Genomic DNA, 23,612 nt, shown 5'->3' on the forward strand with positions numbered 1-23,612 from the left:
TACAGCCTTCTATAAGATATCAAGATACTGTCGATAGGTGGCGTCGGGCGGTCCGAAATTTATCCCGCGTATTGACGTGTCCCTGCCATGGGGCGGTCCCAGCGCTAGGCAACAACCACGCTAGATTCAACCACTCGGCACCTGGCACGATTTCTAAAGTCATGTACTTGCTGAGCCATGTAGTTCTAGCGCCAGTGTAGTTGCTGCTTTCGTGCCACATTGCCACAGAACAATGTACACCAAGTGGGATGACGGATTTCGTGACATTTTGGCGCGTTTCTCAGTAAATAGCATTGTAAGGTTGGTTCCTGCTCGATCCCACGCACATAAAAAAAAAATCTTGGAGATCAGTGTATGAAGGCTTCGTTCATCGCTTACTCACATTCATGTTCTCTAAGTGTGTCAGTGTGACTGCTTGTACAATTCGTAACAGAGATGAAGCCTATTATGACCCCCGAGTTTCAGCTTTTCACAAGACTAAAAACGTTATGCATTGTTATGTCTCATGTAATCCAGGAAGGCATGAACATTTGTATGAGCTCGAGACATCCGGAAAAAGCTTACTGAAAGTAAACCTCGCTTGGTGCCCGGACCCAGACGAGATCGGCGTCACTTCCGTTTCCCGTGACGTTTGTCGGGATGCATGGGTGGAACATTGGTTCACCGGTGCTAGGACAGCCTGGACATAAAAAAAAAGATACGGGTCTCCACTTTCTCAGCACGCACTACAACTTCAATATTGTCGTTTCAGTTCCTTGATCGTCACAATAAAGCAATAAATTCTAGTCGGACGCACCAGAATAAAATAAGATTTCTTGGCACGTTAGGTCCCGAAAGAAAATGTTTCTAGTCGATTCTAGAGAACCCGCTGATTTCATATACCCACGCAAGAAAAAAAGAGCACAATCAAGTGGTCACAACACGATATTCTACACGGGGGTCGACACACAAGAGAAGACACAGACAAGTGTGGACTTTAAACTGAACATTTATTCAACACAACCAAAAATAAAAACAAAAAGAATTTAAAAACAATAAAGCAGGATAAGATGTCACAGCATGTTTACCGTTGACGTCCGTAGGATTCCCCTCTGGGGGGGGGGGGGCGCTAAGGGAAGTCGCAGCAGCCACCCCCCTTCCCTAATACGTCAACGTATGAGACAGACTGCGCCCCCCTCCCTATTAAGTCAATGTATGGGGCAGATTTTGCACCCCCTTCTAGGGTGACTACGGTGGCGGGTGGCCATCTTGTTCCCTGCATCTATGATGATCACACGTGTTCATCAAAAAAAAAACTAATTAGTTTGTCGACATACAGACAGACGCAAGTCAGTTCATCATGCCTTACTGCTGCATGATAAGCCTTCTTGCGCATTACGGGCGGCTTCATTTCTTTCGCGAGTGCACTAGTCCTGAGTTCTGCCTATATGTCGACGAACAAGTTGTTTTTCATCCCATGGAATCTTGTCATGCTTTAATGTTTTTGAAATTTTTTCCAAATATATTTTCTTTTGTGTTCAATAAAGTTCAGTGGAAAGTCAACGCTGGTCTCTTCAGTTTTTTTTTTTTGTGCCTCCGTGTAGAATATCGCGCTGTTTCTACTTCGTATCACAATACCAACTAGCCCAAAGCTTCCCTTTACTAAAAAAGTCACAGCCTTGCCGCAAAGGCGAAGCAATGAACGCGGTAGTAACAATTTGAAGTTTCTGATGGAGGCGGGAATGTTGTAGGCCCGTGTGCTCAGGTTTGGGCGCACGTTAAAAAACGCCAGGGTGTCGAAATTTCCTGAGCCCTCCACTATGGCGTCTCTCATAATTATATGGTGGTTTTGGGACGTTAAACTCCACATATCAATCATGAATCAATCAACGATTTGAAGGGTCACGTGCAGAATGGAAAGCAGATTGAAACGTGCCCTGCGTTTCTCGCGCGCAAATTACGCACAAAATGTACTCACAGGTACGGATGCACGCGAATAAGCGTCTCATTTGTTACTTCGCTGAGTCTGAAAAGCACGCCCTTTTCTCGAACGGAGACTGCAATGATTGCAGTGACCTTTGTGCGCCCGGTAACTACAGCAAAATCATTCCACGTAAAGCCCGAGGCCAGCCAAGGCATGTGATTCTACCCTCCTCTCCACCGCGAGATAAGGGCGCGCGAGGCAGCGTCGCTCCCCTTCTCTAACCCGGGCAAAGTACGCGTAGGAGATTAGAGCGGGCGCCGCTGCGCGATGTAGCATCGTGCGCTCATTGCGCCATCTTTCTAATAAAGTTGAAAACACAGCAGCGGTAAGTAGTAGATATAAATTGCTTGCCGTTTGAACGGTGAAGAACGTTCTCCGGGGTGGCTCAGTGGTTAACGCCTCGCTTTCACGATGCAGAGGTCCCACGCGCCGGAGTGCTTTTTTCTGGATTTTTTTCTTTCTTGGGTTTCCATATATATAGATACGTATACATAGAGTGCATGACGCTGACGTCGACGCTGGTGGCAAAATCCACCAGAGAGTGTCCATATAATTGCTGTCGCAATAAAATAAACAGAGACGCAGGTTCGTTCAGCTGAAATGCGTTTCTTAGCCAGTCTTGTTGACCTGCTTTTCTTTTTCTGTTTCTCTTGAGGAGACATTATACCAGCGAGTGCTGCACTAAAATCCTTGTGAAACAACTAACTCAATTTATTGCTGCTGAGATTAATTTTGTTCGCCCCGCAGCTTTAATTTCCGACACCATTCGTTGTATAACCCGGATGCAGACGCATTACCTAGAGATCCAGCATCTTTAATACATACACATTACCGCAGGACTTCATTGGGGTTCCTGGAAACGATAGCAATTTGTTTTCCTTTTAACAAGAATCCTAAATCCTGACTTCTAAACAAAGAGAACGGGCTATAGCGCTCCTCCGGCAGCTTACTCAGCTCGAAACCTGACTGGACACTTCGATATCTTGATTCAAAAGATTTATTGATATGTGGGGTATTAACGTCCCAAAACCTCTATATGATCATGAGAGACGCCGGAGTAGAGGGCTCCGAAAATTTCGACCACCTGGTGTTCTTTAATGTGCGCCCAAATCTGAGCACACGGGCCTACAACATTTCCGCCTCCATCGTAAATGCAGCCGCCGCAGGCGGGATTTGATCCCGCAACCTGCGGGTCAGCAGCCGAGTACCTTAGCCACTAGACCACCGCAGCGGGGCTTGATACAAAAGAGCGTTTTTGAACAGCTTGTATACTATAGTTATGTGCTAGTCCAGCTATACTGAGATTAAATCTGGTTCAGAGAGCCACTGCTAATCGTCAGGTGTTTTGTGCTGATTTCTGTATCTGCACAAAATTTGGCGCAATTCAGTATTTAGTATTTTATGCTGTGGTTGAATTGTATCGCTCAGACAATAGGAACTGCTGACTATAGGAACCATAAAACAATAGTAGCAATATTGAGCCAGTATGTATGACATGCTTCGTCACAGTGATATGCCACAGGACCAATAGCGTTGCCTAACTGATATAAAGATATCAAATAAAAGCTTTTACCCTTTACGACGGTCTCGTTGCCGCAGTGGCTCCACGGAAGTGTCTCCTGCATCGAGGAGAACAGGTACAGCAACACCCACGTCAGGATGGCCATGTAGTAGACGGACATCAGCGCCAGCAGGCTGGAGTAGGCGTACCCCACGCCTGCGGCACGCGGAGCGAAAGAGAAACGCAGAGAGGCGAGGCGACATGCATTAGGTTACGCCAGGACTACTCCAAGAATCAGGAGGTCAATACTATTTTATTAACATAACATGCGACGTTCGAACATCTTTCCGGAAACCAGGTTGGGTAAGTACGTTCATGAGATCAAGCTAGACGCGTTCTCATGCTGTATTTACACGATTAGTCAGTCAAGCATATTGCCACGTTCCATTTCACAAGTTTTTGTTGTCGTTCCGAAACACCACACGATTCTCGGCGCAAACCGCGCCTGCAGGTTTCGAGAAGGTTCCGGACTGTAGTAGATCATTTCGATAAGATCACGCCCACTGTGCGAACGGTACAGATTGTTCTGGAACCTACGCCACCACCAGCGATAACGCTAGAACATTCGACGGCAAGGGTATAAATGCCGACGCGCTTCGCCGCTTGTCAGTTGTTGATCGAAGGCCGACGCTGCGTTCGCCGCTATCAGTCCGAGACTGCTATCTGTGCAAGACTGCTGCTGTAATTAGACTTTCCGTTTACCGGGCACAGGTTCGCCCAAATAAACAGTTAAATCCCAACACGAAGTCTCCTGTCTTCGGCCACGTCACGACCCCGTGACATCTGGTGGAGGTGCTGCTTCGTTCATGTACCGGACGCCCCCGTCAAGCCGTGAACCCAGCCCACGTCGCGGAGAAGACACCGACGCCAACCAGGAGCAGCGAACAAGCCGCCGACAGCAAGGGCTACCACCGGAGTACGGGATTCTAGAAGACAAGGCGCGGAAGACCAAGGCCATGACCGCGACTGCAGCGACGATGACAACCGCCGCGTCCCAGCCCACGATTGTCATGCATCAACCCAGGGAACCACCAATTTTCCATGGGTCATCGTTCGAAGACCCGGAGTCCTGGCTAGAAACATACGACCGTGTGGCCGCCCTCAACCACTGGGACAACGAAGAAAAGCTCCGTCGTGTGTACTTCTACCTGGAAGACACCGCAAGGACCTGGCTAGAGAATCGTGAGTCCACGCTCCGAACGTGGGATGTCTTCTGCGGCGCATTTCTGCAAACGTTCGCGAGCGTCGCTCGCAAAGAAAGGGCCGCTGCTCAACTAGAGACCCGGGTTCAGCTACCAAATGAGAAGGTTGGAATTTTCACAGAGGAGATGACCCGCCTATTTCGTCATGCTGACCCAGACATGCCTGAGGAGAAGAAAGTTCGTTTCCTCATGCGAGGGGTCAAACAGGAGCTCTTTGCGGGACTAATGAGGAATCCACCGAACACCGTCCAAGAATTTGTATCCGAGGCGACCACCATCGAAAAAACCCTTGACATGCGCACCAGACAGTATAATCGTCGCCTGACTCCAGAATGCGCTGCTGCTCAAACCAGTGACTCCGAAAACCTGCGTGAAACGATCCGAGCGATCGTGCGGGAAGAGCTGCGCAAACTGTTGCCTTCGGCGCACCCTCAAGTGGATTCGATCGCCGACATTGTGCGAGAAGAAGTTCGGCAATCACTTCGAATTCCCCAACCACCGCTGCCCGAGCCAGAAACTATGAACTACGCCGCTGCAGTGCGCCACAACGCTCCTCCCCGTCCACGCCGAAACGCCGCCCCGTCGCACTTCCGTCGCCAGACACCACCGCCGCCACCACCCCCACCGACGACCTACCGTTCGCCATCGGGCCAGCGCAGTGCGCCGAGGAAAACCGACGTTTGGCGCACCCCTGACCGCCGCCCACTGTGCTACCACTGCGGCGAGGCCGGGCACACTTACCGCCGTTGCCAGTACCGACAGATGGGACTGCGTGGCTTCGCCGTCGATGCACCACGTCCGCAGCCAGGGGAACGGCCACGTGACATCGCCGACTACCTCACAGGAACTCAATGGACACCACGAATTCCTTCCCGTTCGCCATCGCCTAGCCGCCGCATGTCACCGCACCCCCGGCAGTACTCTGGCCTAACGCGGGGCCGGTCTCCTAGCCCGTATCCGGGAAACTAAGGGCAGCAACCGATGGAGGTGCGGTTGCTGTGCGACGAACTACCGAAGATCCTCCGACGACGACGCCGACGCGACGGAGCTTTTTGAACACAACACCAACCAGGCAAAGCCCTGAAGGCAAAAGCTCACTTACCGAAGGTGGCCGGACGACGCAACATGGAAGCAGCGGAACAAGCAGACGCAGCCGTGACCCGACGCCACGCCCTAACTGTAATGCAAGACGGCGAACTAGCGACCTCGACGTTCTTATCGACGGCCACAGTGTGACCGCTCTCGTCGATACTGGAGCCGACTATTCTGTCATCAGTGGGTCGTTCGCCGCGAAGTTAAAGAAAGTTAGGACAGCTTGGAAAGGCCCTGAAATCCGCACAGCCGGAGGTCATCTCGTAACGCCTGCAGGAATCTGCACAGCGAGAGTCACCATTAACGGCCGTATTTATCCTACAGACTTCGTAGTCCTACAGCGTTGCTCGAGAGATGTCATCCTTGGCATGGACTTCTTATGCCTCCATGGTGCTGTCATCAACCTAAAAACAAAGTCGATAACGTTATCCACAGAAGAAGCACTACCGCCGCGCACGCCGTCAGGACACCATGCCTTGAATGTGCTGGAAGAACAAGTCACCATTCCGCCTCGCTCAAGCGTCATTATTTCAGTCGGCGCTCCTAAATCACCTGACTTGGAAGGCGTCGTTGAAGGCAGTCAGCATCGGTTGGTCACTCGAAATATTTGCGTCGCAAGAGGAATAGCAGAGCTGCGGGGAGGCAAAGCAATGGTTATGCTCACGAATTTCAGCAATGAGTACAAACATGTGAACAAAGGAACAACGGTCGCATACATCGAAGAAATTGTCGAAGCCACCAGTGCTTTCGCCCTCGCCGATTCTGCGGAACCTGCTCAGAGGAACCAAGCCCCTCCCATAGCTTTCGACGTCAATCCCAGACTTCCGAACGATAAGCAAGAACAGCTCAAGGCCCTGCTCCTGCAATACGAAGATTGCTTTTCGTCGTCATCGAAAATTCGGCAGACCCCAATCACGAAACATCGAATCATAACCGAAGAAAATGCCAGACCACTCCGTCAGAGTCCGTACAGGGTTTCGACGCGAGAACGTGAGGCAATGAAGAGACAAGTTGACGAAATGCTGCGAGATGACATTATCCAGCCGTCCAAGAGTCCGTGGGCATCCCCCGTGGTGTTAGTGAAGAAAAAGGATGGGACCCTACGTTTCTGCGTCGATTATCGCCGCCTGAACAAAATCACGAGAAAGGACGTGTATCCTCTCCCACGAATAGACGACGCACTTGATCGGCTCCATAATGCCAAGTACTTCTCGTCAATGGACCTCAAGACTGGCTATTGGCAAATCGAAGTCGACGAAAGAGACCGAGAGAAGACGGCGTTTATAACACCGGACGGCCTCTTCGAGTTTAAGGTGATGCCCTTCGGCCTTTGCTCAGCGCCTGCAACTTTTCAACGCGTTATGGATACAGTACTGGCAGGATTGAAGTGGCAGACTTGCCTTGTGTACTTGGACGACGTCGTCGTGTTTTCCTCGAGTTTCGACGAGCATCTTCGGCGCCTTGAAGCTGTACTTCAAGCCATCAAGACGTCCGGACTCACACTGAAGCCAGAAAAGTGCAGATTTGCGTATGAGGAGCTCTTGTTTCTGGGGCACGTTATCAGCAAGTCTGGAGTTCGTCCCGATCCACGGAAAACAGCCGCCATCGCCGACTTCCCGCCGCCCACTGACAAGAAGGCCGTGCGCCGATTTCTGGGCCTGTGCGCCTATTATAGGCGGTTCGTGAAAAACTTCGCCCGCATCGTCGATCCTCTCACTAACCTTACCAAGGCCGACGTGGAGTTCAAGTGGGAAACGCCACAGGAACACGCTTTCCAGGAGCTTAAACATCGCCTCCAGACGCCTCCGTTACTTGCCCATTTCGACGAATTCGCCGAGACAGAAATACATACTGACGCAAGCAGCGTAGGTCTTGGCGCCGTTCTTGTGCAGAGGGCTGACGGACTTGAAAGGGTTATTAGTTACGCCAGCCGATCGCTATCCAAAGCAGAAGCAAATTATTCCACAACAGAAAAGGAGTGCCTCGCCATCATCTGGGCTACGTCGAAATTTCGCCCCTACCTCTACGGCAGGCCCTTCAAAGTTGTGAGCGACCACCACGCCTTGTGTTGGCTAGCCACCTTGAAGGACCCTTCAGGTCGCCTCGCACGATGGAGCCTGAGACTTCAAGAATATGACATTACTGTCATTTACAAGTCCGGCAAAAAACACTCCGACGCTGACTGTCTCTCTCGTGCGCCTGTCGACCAACCGCTACCCGACGACTCGGATGACGACTACTTCTTGGGAACGATAACTACCGACGACTTCGCTGAACGACAGCGGGCCGACCCGGAACTTAAAGCCCTAATAGAATACCTCGAAGGCAGGACCGCCGAAGTCCCGAAGGTATTCAAGCGCGCACTTGCGTCGTTCTTTCTACGAAACGGTCTTCTACAAAAGAAAAACTTTTCACCGCTTCGAGCTAAGTACCTCCTTGTGGTGCCTTCAGCTCTGCGACCAGAACTCCTGCAGGCCCTGCACGACGATCCGACGGCAGGGCACCTCGGTGTTTCCCGCACGCTCGCGAGGATACAAGAAAGGTACTACTGGCCACGTCTTACCACCGACGTCACTCGTTATGTGAGGACATGCCGGGACTGTCAGCGACGCAAGACACCGCCGACAAGGCCAGCGGGACTTCTGCAGCCAATTGATCCACCTTGCCGACCTTTCCAGCAGATTGGTATGGACCTACTGGGGCCGTTCCCGACGTCGGCTTTCGGAAACAAGTGGATCGTGGTAGCTACCGACTACCTCACCCACTACGCCGAGACAAAAGCCCTGCCAAAAGGCAGTGCATCCGAGGTAGCTAAGTTCTTCGTCGAAAATATCGTCCTACGTCACGGCGCCCCGGAGGTCCTTATCACCGACAGAGGAACGGCATTCACTGCCGACTTAACTCAAGCGATCTTGGCATACAGCCAAACAAACCACCGCCGGACGACAGCGTACCACCCACAGACCAACGGCCTCACCGAGCGGCTTAACAAGACGATCGCCGACATGCTGTCAATGTACGTCGATGTCGAACACAAGACGTGGGACGCCATTCTTCTGTATGTGACCTTCGCATACAACACGGCGGTGCAGGAGACGACGCAGATATCTCCATACAAATTGGTCTACGGAAGGAGCCCGGCAACGACGCTCGATGCCATGTTACCCAACGTCACCGACGAAGAAAACCTCGATGTGAGCGAGTACCTTCAACGCGCCGAAGAAGCCCGACAACTTGCGCGTCTCCGTATCAAGAATCAACAGACGACCGACAGCCACCGTTACAACCTTCGACGACGCTTCGTGGAATACCAGCCCGGTGAACGTGTTTGGGTGTGGACGCCGATACGCCGACGTGGACTAAGTGAAAAGCTTCTGCGACGGTACTTCGGACCGTACAAGGTGGTTCGACGTCTCGGCCCACTTGATTACGAGGTTGTCCCCGACGGCATCACGAACTCTCAACGACGCCGATCGCGACCTGAAGTGGTCCATGTCGCGCGCCTCAAGCCGTTTCATGCACGTTAACAAACTGAAACAGTGTTTTTTGTATTATTGTTGTATTGTAATTTATTCATTGTACTTTCTTGCATTATTATTTTACCCTCATCTTTAGTTAAAGCATCGGGACGATGCCTTTTTTCAGAAGGGGGCAATGCCACGTTCCATTTCACAAGTTTTTGTTGTCGTTCCGAAACACCACACGATTCTCGGCGCAAACCGCGCCTGCAGGTTTCGAGAAGGTTCCGGACTGTAGTAGATCATTTCGATAAGATCACGCCCACTGTGCGAACGGTACAGATTGTTCTGGAACCTACGCCACCACCAGCGATAACGCTAGAACATTCGACGGCAAGGGTATAAATGCCGACGCGCTTCGCCGCTTGTCAGTTGTTGATCGAAGGCCGACGCTGCGTTCGCCGCTATCAGTCCGAGACTGCTATCTGTGCAAGACTGCTGCTGTAATTAGACTTTCCGTTTACCGGGCACAGGTTCGCCCAAATAAACAGTTAAATCCCAACACGAAGTCTCCTGTCTTCGGCCACGTCACGACCCCGTGACAATATTTAGAAAGGGCGTTCACTTGTGCATTTCTGGTCCGTACAAAGCTTCACAACGAAATTGAGACACGGTACCTGAAATGACCAACAGCTATCGAGCTATAGATGCATTAAGAGTGAAGACACTGCCTTGCCAAGGGTCTTTTTCTTCGGGAAAGGAGATTACGTTCAGTCATGATCATTAGTCTTCACGAAAGAATGCACCGCGCGAAACAACTAAGCTACTTAAATAAAGTATGTCTCAGTGAGACCGATAAAAAAGTTAAAAAGACAGAGAAGCCGCAACGTGTTTAGGACAAAACTTAATCAACACTTCGCGTTGTGAGTTCTGTAGTAAACAAGACCCGCTGTCAAAACACCAGCTGAACCAACTTCGTGTTTGTTTTGGCAACAATTTTTTTTGTCTATAGACGCCTTCGCGAGGACAGGAGATGTGGCCCGAAATTTATTTGGAGGAGAGAGGGGGCGACCCTTTTTTATGTATGTGCGCGTGTACACACAAATATAAATGTGTCGGGGGAGCGGGAGAGGGGAGTCGGACCACCGCAACATCACCTCTGTGTATGCCACAGATGAGAACGGTGCTGACTCGCAGCTCTGCTGAGCTTATACTCCCATGGCCACTTTCGTTTTCCTTTGGCAGCGAATAACCACAGGTTACGGAAGGAGAGGCAATGTCGGGCTAACCGTTCTGCCACCTCTTGAACAAATCTTTTTGTCGTCTTCACTTAAGCAGACAAAAATTTCCTGTCGTACTTGTATTGCTAAACCCTATAGGTTACCCACCTTTCCAGCTAACACAAGGCGAGTAAAAGACGTCGCACCTAAAACCGGAAGATCAACGTACGCAAGCCTAAAAATATCTATAGCGCATATTTGAAAAGCAGCCGCGTGTGAGCGCATGCCTGCGAAACAACGAAGTGTGAGTAGATAAAGAGATGTGAAAGAAAAAAAAAAGAAACGAATCCTGCAAGCTAGGTGCATTGCGTGGGCGTACAGATAGCGGACGCCATACACACTCCAAGAGGCACTTAGCACCGATCACCGGCAGCCCCCATTGGGACCAAGCCAGTGATTGAGGGTATAGTGCAGGAAATGAGACTTTTATTGTGTCCAACGGCGTCGATAAGGTTACCGCACGCAGGCACGAGCTGAATCAGCGCGTTTTCCGATAAAGTGGCACACATCGGAGCCTCCAATGGAGGGGGGGGGGGGGGGGGGGGCAAGTATAGTGCAGCATGCCATGCACTCACCCTTGAAGATAGGCACGAGATGCCCCAGGCATTGTCCACCGCCCTTTTTGTTGGCGTGCAGCCGCCCGATGGTCTGTTCCAGGTAATAGAGCGGGAATCCCACCAGCACGAAAAGGATTATGCACGGAACTAGCACGACACCTGCACAGTAGAAAGAGGAACATGATGTGCTGTTAGAGAATTCAGTTACCTTACACGGAAAACATCAAAACTTTTTGCGTAAAACGAAAGAGAAGAGGTGTATTACCATGAGAAATTTATCGAACGCGCAGCAAAACTTTTTTTTGGTGGTGTCTTCAGGTAATAGTTTACGTTCCATAACATGCTGAACAGAATAGCACTTTCCGCAATATCCCAGCTTTTCGGTAAAGCGAGAGAGTATTCTGAGTGTAAGGAAAACGCATATGATGTCCGGTTTCAAGTCATTAAGCAAGAGGTACTCCTTCAATCTACCGTTAAACTTTTTTTTACTTTTTTTTACAGAGGATCTGTTTAAGCCCAGCATTGGTCCATGAAGGGTGAACAAAAATGATTATTGTCATGCTGTCACAAACGACTCCAATTTTCGAATCATCCGCGAGCCCCATCTTCCAAGGAAGGGCGCTTTTTTGTTGGGGGGACGACATCCGGCGACTATAACGACCCAGCGTGGCGCCGGCTCGTCTTCCCTGCACCGGTACCGGAAGGGGCACCGGCGGTCTAAACAAGGAAAATTACTCCCAGATGAGACGGGAGCACGTGTACGCCTCTAAGGAGGTTTGAACTGCATCGGAAGAGCAGTTTACGTACAGCCAGCAACAAGTGCGGTCGTCGGTGTCGCGAGTCTCGCGTAGGCGGCGAGCATGGAGTGACCCGCGCAACGTATTGAGACGGCTGCAATTCCGGGCACCCTCGTCGTCTACCAAGCCGGCGAGATCTCCAGCGGCACCCGTCAACTCCCCTACGTGTACCAAGAGCTGGCCTGGTCCGTATGGAACTTTTTATTGAGACTTTTTTTAAACTGTTAAATTATTATAACCAGCCTTTTTTATTATTTGTAGTTTTGTGCGCTGCGACGCACGTAGAAATTCAAAAGCGCGACCAATGATCATTCTGTAGTTATTTCCTTGTAACCCTCTTTTACGATTTCCATCTTGTTGTTATTTTATTAATGCTCCGCATATTTGTCTTTAGTTTCTATCTTTTGTAGTGTTTTTAGCATATTTTGTTATATAGCTGTTCTTTCTATCGCGCGTATCAGTTTCCTCCTTTGTTATTTTTGTTAACTCCTGCCTTTGTCCTTGCTTCAATTAAATGCTTGTTCGTTATGTATAAAATCTCCGTGTCTGCTCTATGAGTGCGTCGGTCATGCTCATTCATCACCACACGTTCAACCCCGCACGGGTCGGCCAACCTGCAAATAAATTTGAAATGTGCCACTTCGAGGCCTTTCAGGCGTCGCAGGCCGAAGCGTAAAGTGGAAGCCTGCGAGTCTGCCGCACGTCGACGTTGGATCGGCGGGGCCTCACCCGAAGTGTGTGACACATGCGCTTTCTGCATATATCCTTCTTCCTTTCCGTCGTCTTCTGCTTCGCTCCCTGAACATGTGCGTAGATTTATACAACGTGGCCTGCAATAACTTGAAAGAATCACGCCCATCAAGCGGCTGGCGTGACACGTTCTGCGGACCAGTGACGCACATGGACCACTCACGGGCTTAAAGCGGCAGCCGTGATGCAGCTTGGACAGTCGGCAACAAACCGCTGAGCACGCTGAAAGGGTGGCCCTGGTGAGGTGAAGGTTTTTATGTTTATAAGAAGGAAAAGAAGAGAAAAGAGAGCCCCGTAACTGTCTGCATCAGGGTGCGACACCACAACAGTAGCTCACAAGGGATGGGGGTGAGGAGGAGTTAAAAGGATAGGAATAAAGGTGTAGATAGAGAGAAAGAGATATGCGCTAAGCCAGCGAGCGAGGAGATATCGAGCGGATAGGAGAGATAGGAAAGATGGAAACACGGTCACAGGAGTCCGAGGACGGGGCACCACTTGCGAGAGCTCTTTTGGCGTCAGGAGGTGGCGTAGGGCAAGTCCAGTAGGTCATAACTACGCTGTCATCGGAGATCGGCGTCAGGAGATGACGTAGGGCGAGCCCAGTCGGCCAGAGCTACGCTGACGCCGGAGATCGCGAGGGCACAACCGGTCGGCACGGAATCTAGCGAGCGATTCGGGGGCAGTGCGCGTGCACTCAGTGTTGTATCGTGTAGCTTTTGCATTCTCGTAGTGTTCATAAATGCTTAGTTTTGGAGTTCAACCGGCCAACATCATTTACTTGGCACGGAGAACCTGCAAACTCTCATGGGTGAGAAAACGTGGCAAAGAAACAAAATAACAGATAGAGAGAAAGAGAACTTTAATGGCGAAAAAATTCTTGACGAGCTGAGATTCAATACCGCGTGCCCACGGTCCGAAAACAACCATCATGACCACCCACTATTCAATACGCCTGCAGAGCATAACAGTCTTGTGTAGCATAGTACACAAATGGTGTGGGAAAAAAATTGAGGCTGAGGTGGAGGGCAGAAAGTAAAGCATCGCTAGATAGAAAGAGGCAGACGAAAAGAGGAAGAAAGCGAAAGATAGAAGCAGCGCGAAATAGAAATCAATATAGAGAAAGAGACGAAGTATAGAAATAGAGACAAAATACGTAAAAAGAACAGAGAGAAAAAATGAAATAAATGAAAATAAAAAATTAACATCTTCCCAAAGAGAACCATGATGGAATGCAAAACAGCAGCGTTGCGCACGGACGGCGTCACAGATTGAACGGCGCTAACGCGGGTGCTGCGGTGAGCGCTGGAAGATTCATTTGAAGCGACAGCAGGCGTAGGTCTTGTGGTTCCTTCAGAGTGGACACGGGCGCTGGACCGAAGTTGGTGCGCTTTTCGCCTTGACTACCACGGCCTTGTGATCGGTGAAGGGCACGCTGAGAGGTTCCTGCAGACGTTTGACGTCGAAGTTGGCTATAACACGAGATCGATGCACGTTCCCCTTATCGTTGTAGGTAGTTTCCGCTCCACCGTCACGCACTTCAGCGAGTTCACGTCACGCGTGGGACCAACGAGCCAATCTCCTCCGCTGACGTCAACGTTGAAGTCTGCCGCGACTATAAGATGCGCACGTCGACAAGCCTCGTCGCAGTCAGTCAGCGTCTCCTCTAGACAGCGCTGAACGCGTTCCTTCAGCAGGTTGGGAGCGAGGTACAGCATGAGGATCACAACGTCGCCGGCGCGCACGGCAACGCACTCAGAGCAGGAGCGTCTTCGAAAAGTTCCGGGTCGTTCTTCTAGGTCGGCCTTACACGCGCGTAGCGCGCACTCACTCGGAGCGTAAACAGTGACTCCTCCAACGTTGCGAGTGGTGGAGAGGGTGGAGCGAGGAAGATGACACACGGCGAGCGGCGACAGGCTAGGGAAAGAGCGACGTCAACGCGCGCGCACTGCGATGGAAGGCGTGACCTACTTGGTACCGCGCCAACACCTGTGGCCAGGGGAGCGCGGTGCGGACAGAGGGACAGCGTTACACAGGCTAGTCAAAGAGCTGCTTTGCATCTAAAAGAAAAATAAACAGAAGCAAACATGGTCACCCCTCCTCGCACTTTCTTGAGGCCTGTCACAACTATAGTGTGAAGCTGCCTAAACTTTTTTTTTCTGTCTTACAGACTGCGCATAAGGCTTTTGAAGTGTTGAGAAGGTTTACACCGGCACTTTCATGATTTTAAAACACTTGCTAAGACAAGTCACTGAAGTGATCGTTAACGAACTTGTAAGGGCCACGCTACTATTCAAAACAAGTGATGCCGCCTACAAACAAAAAATACGCATTAAACGCTATTCTATTGTTTCTTTAAAACAAATTGACAGGTCATTTATAGTCAACCCAAATACAAAATAATGGGCGATAGTTGCCTAATTAAACGCTCATTTTCTCGCCTTTGAAAAGCAAGGAAAAAATTGTAGCAGGTATTTTAGACAAAATTACAAGCAAGCCTTAAGTACGCGGCAGCATGCGAGAAATTTACATGATTATGATCGGTGACGTAAGCTTAGCTACTTACGGCCCTTAACCAGTAACGGATAGAGACAAAAGTGAACCTTAAACGGCACCTCACAGGACAGAATTGCAATTTTCTTCCGTACACGCTGTAAATGACTAGGTACCACAGGGTCTTTTAATTAATCTCGTTCCTCGTGCAGTCACAAGTAATCTGCGTCGAAGTGCCTAATGATTACGAGCACATTTCCAAGGGACACCAATTAAAATGCTGCATCGTGAGCTATAACAGATATGAATGATAATAATTACCACCATTTTTATTTTGTTAAGGAACGAGCCTCTAAATCTACCGCTCAGTGGGAGCAAGCTTCAAAAAATTCCACATTTTCTGAGGACGGCCATATATTGATGGTAACGTTGGAAACACATATCGGTGAAGTTAGCCATTAAGTCAGAGAACTACGAAAGACATCTGAAGGGCATCAGTGTCACCTAAATGAAGGAAGCGGTACTTTTTCTCACTCTGTCTCTCCCTCCCATTCACTCGCAACACGCACACAAACACAGACATACAGTCAGACACACGCGCGCGCAAATACAGCAGCACTCGAGATCCCCGTCGCATGTTTACCCAGTATGAAAGCTTGTAATGCCTGGATGACTCCTTCACAACCTACTTCTACTGCGGTATCTTACAAAAAGTCCACAGGGCAGCGTATTCCAAGTACTGATACCTGAAAGCAGAAGGCTTTCGCCGTATCTTGTTGGAGTTCAACCGGCCCCTCGTGCTTGGCCACATTACGCGATAAGAGTGGGAACTTCCGAAAAAAAAAAGGCTTCTATTGACTGAGTAGTGACCCGGTTTAACAACGCATATTACTGTGCTCACGTACGCTACAGGTATATGGAAAACTGCCACTTCGCAGAAAACAAATAATTCGGAACCGTGCACTCTCGATGGCTTTTGCTTGTATGCTATTTTCGAAGCGCTAGTAATATGTCCGGCGATGTGATTGGTTGATAAAAATGGCCTTATGATCGACTGAAGCGCAAGATTTATCGAAGCGTATAAGCTATACTGGCCGAGGTTGAGCAGTTCCACGTGGCTTACGGTGAGCAGGTCTACCAGGCGCGAGAAGCAGAGACGTCTCAAGGCAGACAGCTGGCACGCCAGAAATCTCTGGCCATCTCTGGCCATCTCCGTCACTGCAGGAGCTTCTGGAAGCTCCTGGAGTGACTTGTCACTAGTGGTCTGGTGCTGCACTCGCGTGAGGTAACTAGCTCACTATTCCGTCAGTAAGTCCGTCCATACACGTGGTTCGTCCGTCCATCTATCTATCCGTGTTTCGCCCATTCATCCGTTTGTCCATCCGTAGCTCAAGCTACGTATATCCTTACATAGCCGAGCTAAGCCACTGCGAATTTTTTCCCGATTTCGTAACTTGAATTCACAGTCGCAAACAATGAAGGTATCGATTATTGTAAACTTTCTGATGATATTATTTATGTGATTCTTAAAGAGAAAAGAGAAAAATGGGCCCCGTAACTGTCTGCATGAGAGTGCGACACCTCAACAGCTCACGAGGGATTGGGGTACGGATGGGATTAAAAAGATAAGATTAAAAGGTAAATAGAGAGAGGAAGAAGGGAGCCAGGCGCAGGGACAGCGAAGGACAGAAAACGACGGAAGTAGAGAGGAGATAGGAAAGATGGACACGGTCGCAAGAGTTTGAGGACGGGGCACCACTCAGCGAGAGCTCTTGTCGGCGGCAGGAGATGGCGTAGGGCGAGCCAGTCGGCCAGAGTTGCGCTGTCGTCGGGTATCGCGGGGGCACAACCGGTCGGCACGAAATCCAGAGAGCGAACTCCAATGATATTACTTGATAGCTTCATATTTTATGTGCTTGACGAATTATTTTATGTGCTCGACGAGTTTTTTTCCGCGTGCAATAGAACTGTGGAATTCCCTGCCTAGTAGCATTCGCTCCTTACCACTAACCGACTTGATAGTTGCTGTCGATGAATATCTTACTGACGCGTAATTAACTTCATTTTTACTTTTGCTTTGTTACGAGTGTACTTGCTTCACAATTTGTTTTATTTGTTTGTATTTTTTCTCTGTTGCCTAGCATTATATAACGTCCCATTCCTGCGATAGCTCTGAATAGGGCTGCAGTATGTATAAATAAAATAAATTAATTAATGAGCTCGATCCGAACCATGCTTGTATGTGCCCGTGCGAGCAGCGGTTACTGCGAAAATTCGACCCCCGACCCCCCTCTCATTGGGGAGGGGTAGCGGGTCAAATTTTAAACGCGCGAGGAAGAGAAAGAGTTTTTTTTTTTTTTTTCTTGACAGGTTGAACTGTTCGTCACGTGCAGCGTGAGGAACGTTAAGCGGTGCATGAACACAATTATGAACACTGGCGGATGCAGACGAATGAGAAATGCCTCGATTTCAGATTAGTACCTACCATAAGCTTTTCCGAATGAGTTCATGGCGTCTATTAGGGGCGAAACACCTTAGGTTCACGGCTTGTCGGCGTATCGTGTCATCGTCACGGTCCATCACAAACGGGTACACGTCACAAAAGTAGGGTAAATCCCACTACTCGCCACCGGTCCATACTATGCAAGTTAAGGATTCCTCGTTGCTGCTTAAAACACTTTGTTTGGCCCAATTGGCCTAAGAAAGATGCCAGACTCCCCGAAAAAATATACCGAGGCGCTCAAGTTTCTTTTCTAAAACCAGACACACCAACGTGGGTCTCTAGGGTAAAGTCATCTATTTGAAACACCACTTCATGAAAGCTATCTGCATGGTGCTTTACAGAGCAACGCTTAGCCCAACAATATCCGACAACGTTAGTGCAGCTGAACCACCCATGCCTTGTATGCTCATGTCTGGCACCACTAGTACCTCATCAAATGAATCTCTCTCAAAACAGTGTGTTAGCAGATTTTGCTCTGTGCATGATTCGCCCCAGCCCAGGTTTCCTACTAGTGGAGCTGAAACACCCTTCTTTTATGCTTCAGCCATCCATAGTGTTCTTTCTTTCTTTTTTTTTTCTGAAAAAGCGACGACCAAATACCGCTTGAATGGGGCGCGAATTGCAAGATGAGCTCTCTTTAATGTTTGCCGCAGTGAGTATCGCACATCTTCGTAAATAGAGTCGCATCAAATTCCGATAGTGTCGCTATATATGGAGCGACTAAGAAAACTATGAAAAGCAGACCAAACGGCAGGAACAGCATTGCTCTTCGGGGGCCCAATTCTCAAAACTACTTCTTCGTAAGTGTGTTTTCTCATTGGTCAACCAGTTTCACTGATAAAATGTGTTTTAGGGTGATTGTTTGAAGTATTATTTATAAAAAAAATTTTGTGCAAGACGTTTCTGTGCATACGGGCCCAGAAACTTTCTTATCAGTGCATGTACCGAACACCAGATCACAGGATTCAACAGGCTTCCGCTACGCTTGCCAACGAAATTTTGTATACGAGCCACTTGCATGCTCTAATCTAAAGCTGTGGCAAAAGTCTCAATATATACTCAATGCTAGACTCGTAATGTTCAATATCATTTTCTATCCCGCATTTTTAATATTAATTCGGACATCCCATTCTCACTTCCTTGCACTTGAGTGAACCAGACTGGCCCAACGGAAAAGGTGCGGACGAGCCATACTGCGCAAGTTAGCATATATTGAGGAAGAGTTGCGGCTTTTGTTTGCTCTGCATATTTGAGAGTACACAGCGCGACCTTTCTAACGAGTACAATCAACCTGTGCCACTTACAGAGTTTCTATTTTTTTTAGTTTATCATAACCGTCCAAATGAGCGCGCCATTCACCGTGAACATACAAGGGCACTGCCTAAAGAACCGATCAAAACATATCGATGAATCCCAATTAATGGACTGATCCAGAAGGCTGTTCACTAAGCTCGGCTCCACCAGGAATGACTCAAACTCACCAAATAACATTTATCCATCGTTATCTTTTATCGCCCACCATATCAACCGTGGTCGCGGGTATTGGCTTACCTCCGTGCTTGTAGGCGATGTAAGGGTACCTCCAAATGTTGATGATGTCAGCGCTGGGCGCCAGGCAGGTGAGCAGAAAGGTGAGGCGCCGCGAGCAGAGACGCGCCCTTCCTTCCTCGCGGTCATCGTTGTCCTCTTCGCCAGAGTCCAGCGAGATGGTGTCCAGCGGAGTGTCCAGAGGACACTCGCGCTCTTGCATCTGCGAACGGGGCAAGCGAAAAAGGCAGGGCTCAAAGACTCTCTTCTCTGCTTTCGATACCTTGATAACATTAACACTTTAGTTAGTTAGTTAGTTAGTTAGTTAGTTAGTTAGTTAGTTAGTTAGTTAGTTAGTTAGTTAGTTAGTTAGTTAGTTAGTTAGTTAGTTAGTTACCCGATTCTTCAGTGATTGAAGCCCCTTGAAAGTTACTGACATTGTGTAAAAATTAACCATTTTAAATAATTATTTACATACAATCGATTATATTTGGCATTTATTTTATGGGCAAAGCACCTTAAGGGTGAGGCTTGTCCGGTGTCTACTGTCACGGCTACATTAGATGGGGCGACACTCGGGTAACGTACGGCACTAGTCCACTGCGCCCCTTCCTCGCATCCCTTTAGACGTGGCACACGGGAGCTTTTGTTTTTATTCTCAACAGTGACAAAGCAGTAGCGGATTCCAGCAAAACTGCTTCAAGAAATCTTCGAAAATGCGTAGCGTACATTTTTGCGGCGAAGTAGTATGCCAGCCCTTTTCGCAGAGCTACGTGAGAGCTACGAGCTAACACATTCAAAGAAATGCGTGCACATGCACACACGGGGGTATTGTAAGGCCAGAAACAGGATTACAAAGTGCTCCAGATGAAAATCACAACAAAACACCAAACAAGAAAACAGGTGCATTCCAGAGGTACGCTCTTGAATGAATGACGTCCTAAGCGTCAAGGTAATCACGAAAGTTCCTGAACCGTTAGTGAAATAACTTATTTACCCATGCGTAGTGGTGATAAGCTTCAACTAAATAAGAGACACTCACTTTCGTTACTAATCGAATTTGACAACTCTACTGAATTTGTTTTTCAAGGTGTCATGTATCTGTGGTGATGCATCCATTGGGCGTAACTATAGATGATTTTTTTAAGCTTAGCTATATACGCCAAGTTGTTCGGTTTGAGATCAGCGTGTCTGGTATGAAATAAAATACACAACTCGGCATACCCCGAAAAAAAACATGTGATATCGTGGAACCCCATGCACATAAAAAATATATTAAAGTGTTTCCGAGAAGCGAATAAAAAAACGCCCCTTCCATAGTTGCAAATGCAAGTTGCAATGAAAAAAATAATCTTGAACCATAAACACAAGAGACACACACTTGAACACCACCCTCTAGGTGTATTTACTGGAAGATTAGAGGCTCACTATAGAGCAACAGTAGTTAGCATACTTGGCCCACACGCTATGCCGCAAAATTGAGAAAAATGGTGAAAGGTATTAGTTGTTTGGCCGTTACTGCTATGATTTTAAAGGTCGCAACAGAATAGCTTAAGAGCCTCGCAGAATTATTTTGAATCGTTACACATGTATTCCTCAAGAATGATTTTGACTGATATGTCGAGTTTAACGTCCCAAAACCACCATGTTCATGAGAGACGCCGTAGTGCAGGGCTCCGGAAATTTCGCCCACCTGGGGTTTTTAACGTGCACCCAAATGTGAGCACACGAGCCTACAACATTTTCGCCTCCATTGAAAGTGCAGCCGCCGCAGCCGGGATTCGAACCCGCGACCTGCGGGTAAGCAGCCGAGTACCTTAGCCACTAGACCACCGCAGCGGGGCTCCTCAAGAATGGCAACACCTAATGGAAACACGGTGATGAATATGAGGGCAAAAGGAAGATTCGACTGCTGCTCATCTTTGTGCGTCATTATCATGAGGTCAGCATCATCGTCACCTAAACACGAGGCACCTGACTAATTTGATTATTAATAACTGATGGGGTTTAACGCCCCACACTTTGATATGATTATGAGGGACGCCGTAGTGGGGACTCCAGAAATTTCGACCACCTGAGGTTCTTTCATATTCCCCTAAATCTAAGCACACGGGCCTCGAGTATTTTCGCCTCCATCGAAAATGTTGCCGCCGTGGCCGCGATTCGATCCCGCGACCTGCGGGTCAGCAGTCGACCACGATAAACACTATACCACCACCCTCCATTATATTAGGCAGCTACAAAAGTCATTTCGATGTGATTTGAATACCAACACACGTTTCAATGTGTAGAGAGAGAGAGAGAGCAAAAAATATTCAAGGAAAGACCGGGGGGTTAACCAGACACACGTCCGGTTTGCTTCCCTGTACTTGGAAAGGGATAAAGTGTGAAAAATGGATATAAGAGAGGCAGAAAGATACACATAAGCACGAGCCCACGCAGTCTACAGGCGGTCGCTCAGATTTGTTGTGTAAGTTATATTATAATGGTTGAACGTGAGAAGCCCATTACCTCTGCAATTAACTTTCTATAATGATTTTTAGAATCTAATGATCGCGGCAAAATAGGGTGCTGTTACATCTACAAAATAAATGTGATGTGGCCTTAACAGTTAGCAGTATACATCTGTATTTGCAGCTAGCCCAGTTAGAGATCGAACGACTTTTGTGAAAGTGGTATTTCCTATATAGTAACTTTTTTTACAATAGTGGCCGCTCTGTCCGCTTTGTAATCATTATCACTAAATTTTGTAATGAGAACAAGAGCATTAGAGAATATAGTTTTCTTTTTACCCAATTTACAAAACACGTAGGACATAGATTTTTTAAAGCTCAATTACTTACATAATTAAACGTAAATTATATGCGAAAAGATTCTCTTATAGCCAAAGCGGACATACGACATCCATTAATGACATTACATTGGTCACACGTGATCTTTCCGCTGAATCAGCGAAGTATCACCAACATTGTGAAATCCTGTTAAAAGGTTACGACACGAAAAGCCCTTCACAACGGGCTTATAATCAACCCCCATACGCGCAATCTTCATGCATTATCCGTACTCTGTGTGGCCAGATCCGATAAGCAGTGTAGATTATTTGACGTATCCGCATGCCAATTACCTGATATTACATGCATACATGTGATATCAGTTAATGCACGTGTTTGGAAAGTTGGAATATCAAAGTGCAGCGATAAGCTCAGGTTGCTGGTTCCTCTACCCTCTCGGACGTGCTTGGGTGAAACTGACATAGGCACTTGATCACGCGCATGTGCGCACTTGCCGAGTCGTTCTTTGTCCTGACGAATTATTTTAGCCACAATCAGTGAAAATTGGAGAACAAATTCAGCAAAAATAGATGTCGGAGTGAACGTACCAGTACGTTTGAAAAATAACGCGCATATGGTGCGCGAAATCGACCATTCAGAGGTTATATCAATAATAAAAACTCAAAGGTTCCTTTGTGTATCCGCGTAAGACGAAACACTCAGCGAAAGTCATGTTCTTTTTCTTTTCGTTCTATGTAATGATCCTCCCTCCACCCCCCCCCCCCCCGAAATATTTCTACTGAAACGGGTTGTTGAACAAGCAGGAGTAATGCGAATTTATATGCGTCCAGGATCGGAAGCGTTCAAAGCATCTCACCTGTATTTGCCGTGACGCCGGGATCCGGCTCACCTTTGACAAAATCACGATGCCGTGTGACGACCTCATATGACATCCCGTTATGCAACGTCACGATGACGTCATATAGGGACCTTATCACGTTACTATATTTAGTGTCACTCTTGTGATGCCGACGACGACGCTGACGGTCAATTTTCGCATTTGATGGGGCATCTAAGATGTTCGTCTTAAGCCCGAACCACACGTGTGGTTCGGGCGTGAGGTACGTTCGTACCACACGTGTGGTACGTGTGGTTAGGGCTTAAGGCGAAAACATTAGATGCCTCATCAAATGCGAAAATGGCTGTTTCCACCAACGCACCACGCGCGCAAGCGTGCGCCATGCTTACGCTTAACCCAAGCAGGCGGGAATAGGCGGTCGGCGCCACTTACTGAGCTGTTTGTGAGCTTCTAAGTGTTTTATACGAACTTGATCACTCTCCATAAGTCCAGGTGGCGCTAAAGTCCCTGGATATTTTAGGAAAGTACCGCCATTCTTTTAACCGAGCCGCCGCGCCGCGCATGCTCCTCTCCCGCCTCTCAAGCCACGACGAGCATCACGCGTGTTATCAGCGTGACATAGCATTCTTGATAGGAAAGTGGCACGAACGGGGTTATAGGGCCGGCGCCCGCACGATGGCTGTTCGGGAGAGGATATAGATTACGTTTGGACACTTGAGAGAGGAGGGTTGGACACTTCAGAGAGGATAAGGAGGAGAGCGTCGCTACTTCCTCTATATTAAGGCGCTTTAGGGTGGTGCTG

The 23,612-nt window shown here is 48.4% G+C and overlaps 1 protein-coding gene across 7 annotated transcripts in view; it reads right to left on the reverse strand.

Annotated features, from left to right (window-relative positions):
* LOC119169988 (sodium-dependent dopamine transporter-like) overlaps nt 1-23,612 on the reverse strand; it is a 121,739-nt gene that overhangs the window by 21,467 nt on the left and 76,660 nt on the right. For all 7 annotated transcript variants that reach the window (XM_075881390.1, XM_037420997.2, XM_075881371.1 and 4 more), the window contains 4 exons: nt 19,205-19,403; nt 11,132-11,272; nt 3,537-3,680; nt 565-679 (listed from right to left, as the gene is read on the reverse strand). In XM_075881390.1, the coding sequence (XP_075737505.1) occupies nt 565-679; nt 3,537-3,680; nt 11,132-11,272; nt 19,205-19,403 (599 nt within the window). The remainder of the gene's footprint in view (nt 1-564; nt 680-3,536; nt 3,681-11,131; nt 11,273-19,204; nt 19,404-23,612) is intronic.

Source organism: Rhipicephalus microplus, chromosome 2, assembly GCF_043290135.1.
Source record: "Rhipicephalus microplus isolate Deutch F79 chromosome 2, USDA_Rmic, whole genome shotgun sequence".
In the NCBI taxonomy this organism is placed as follows: domain Eukaryota; kingdom Metazoa; phylum Arthropoda; class Arachnida; order Ixodida; family Ixodidae; genus Rhipicephalus; species Rhipicephalus microplus.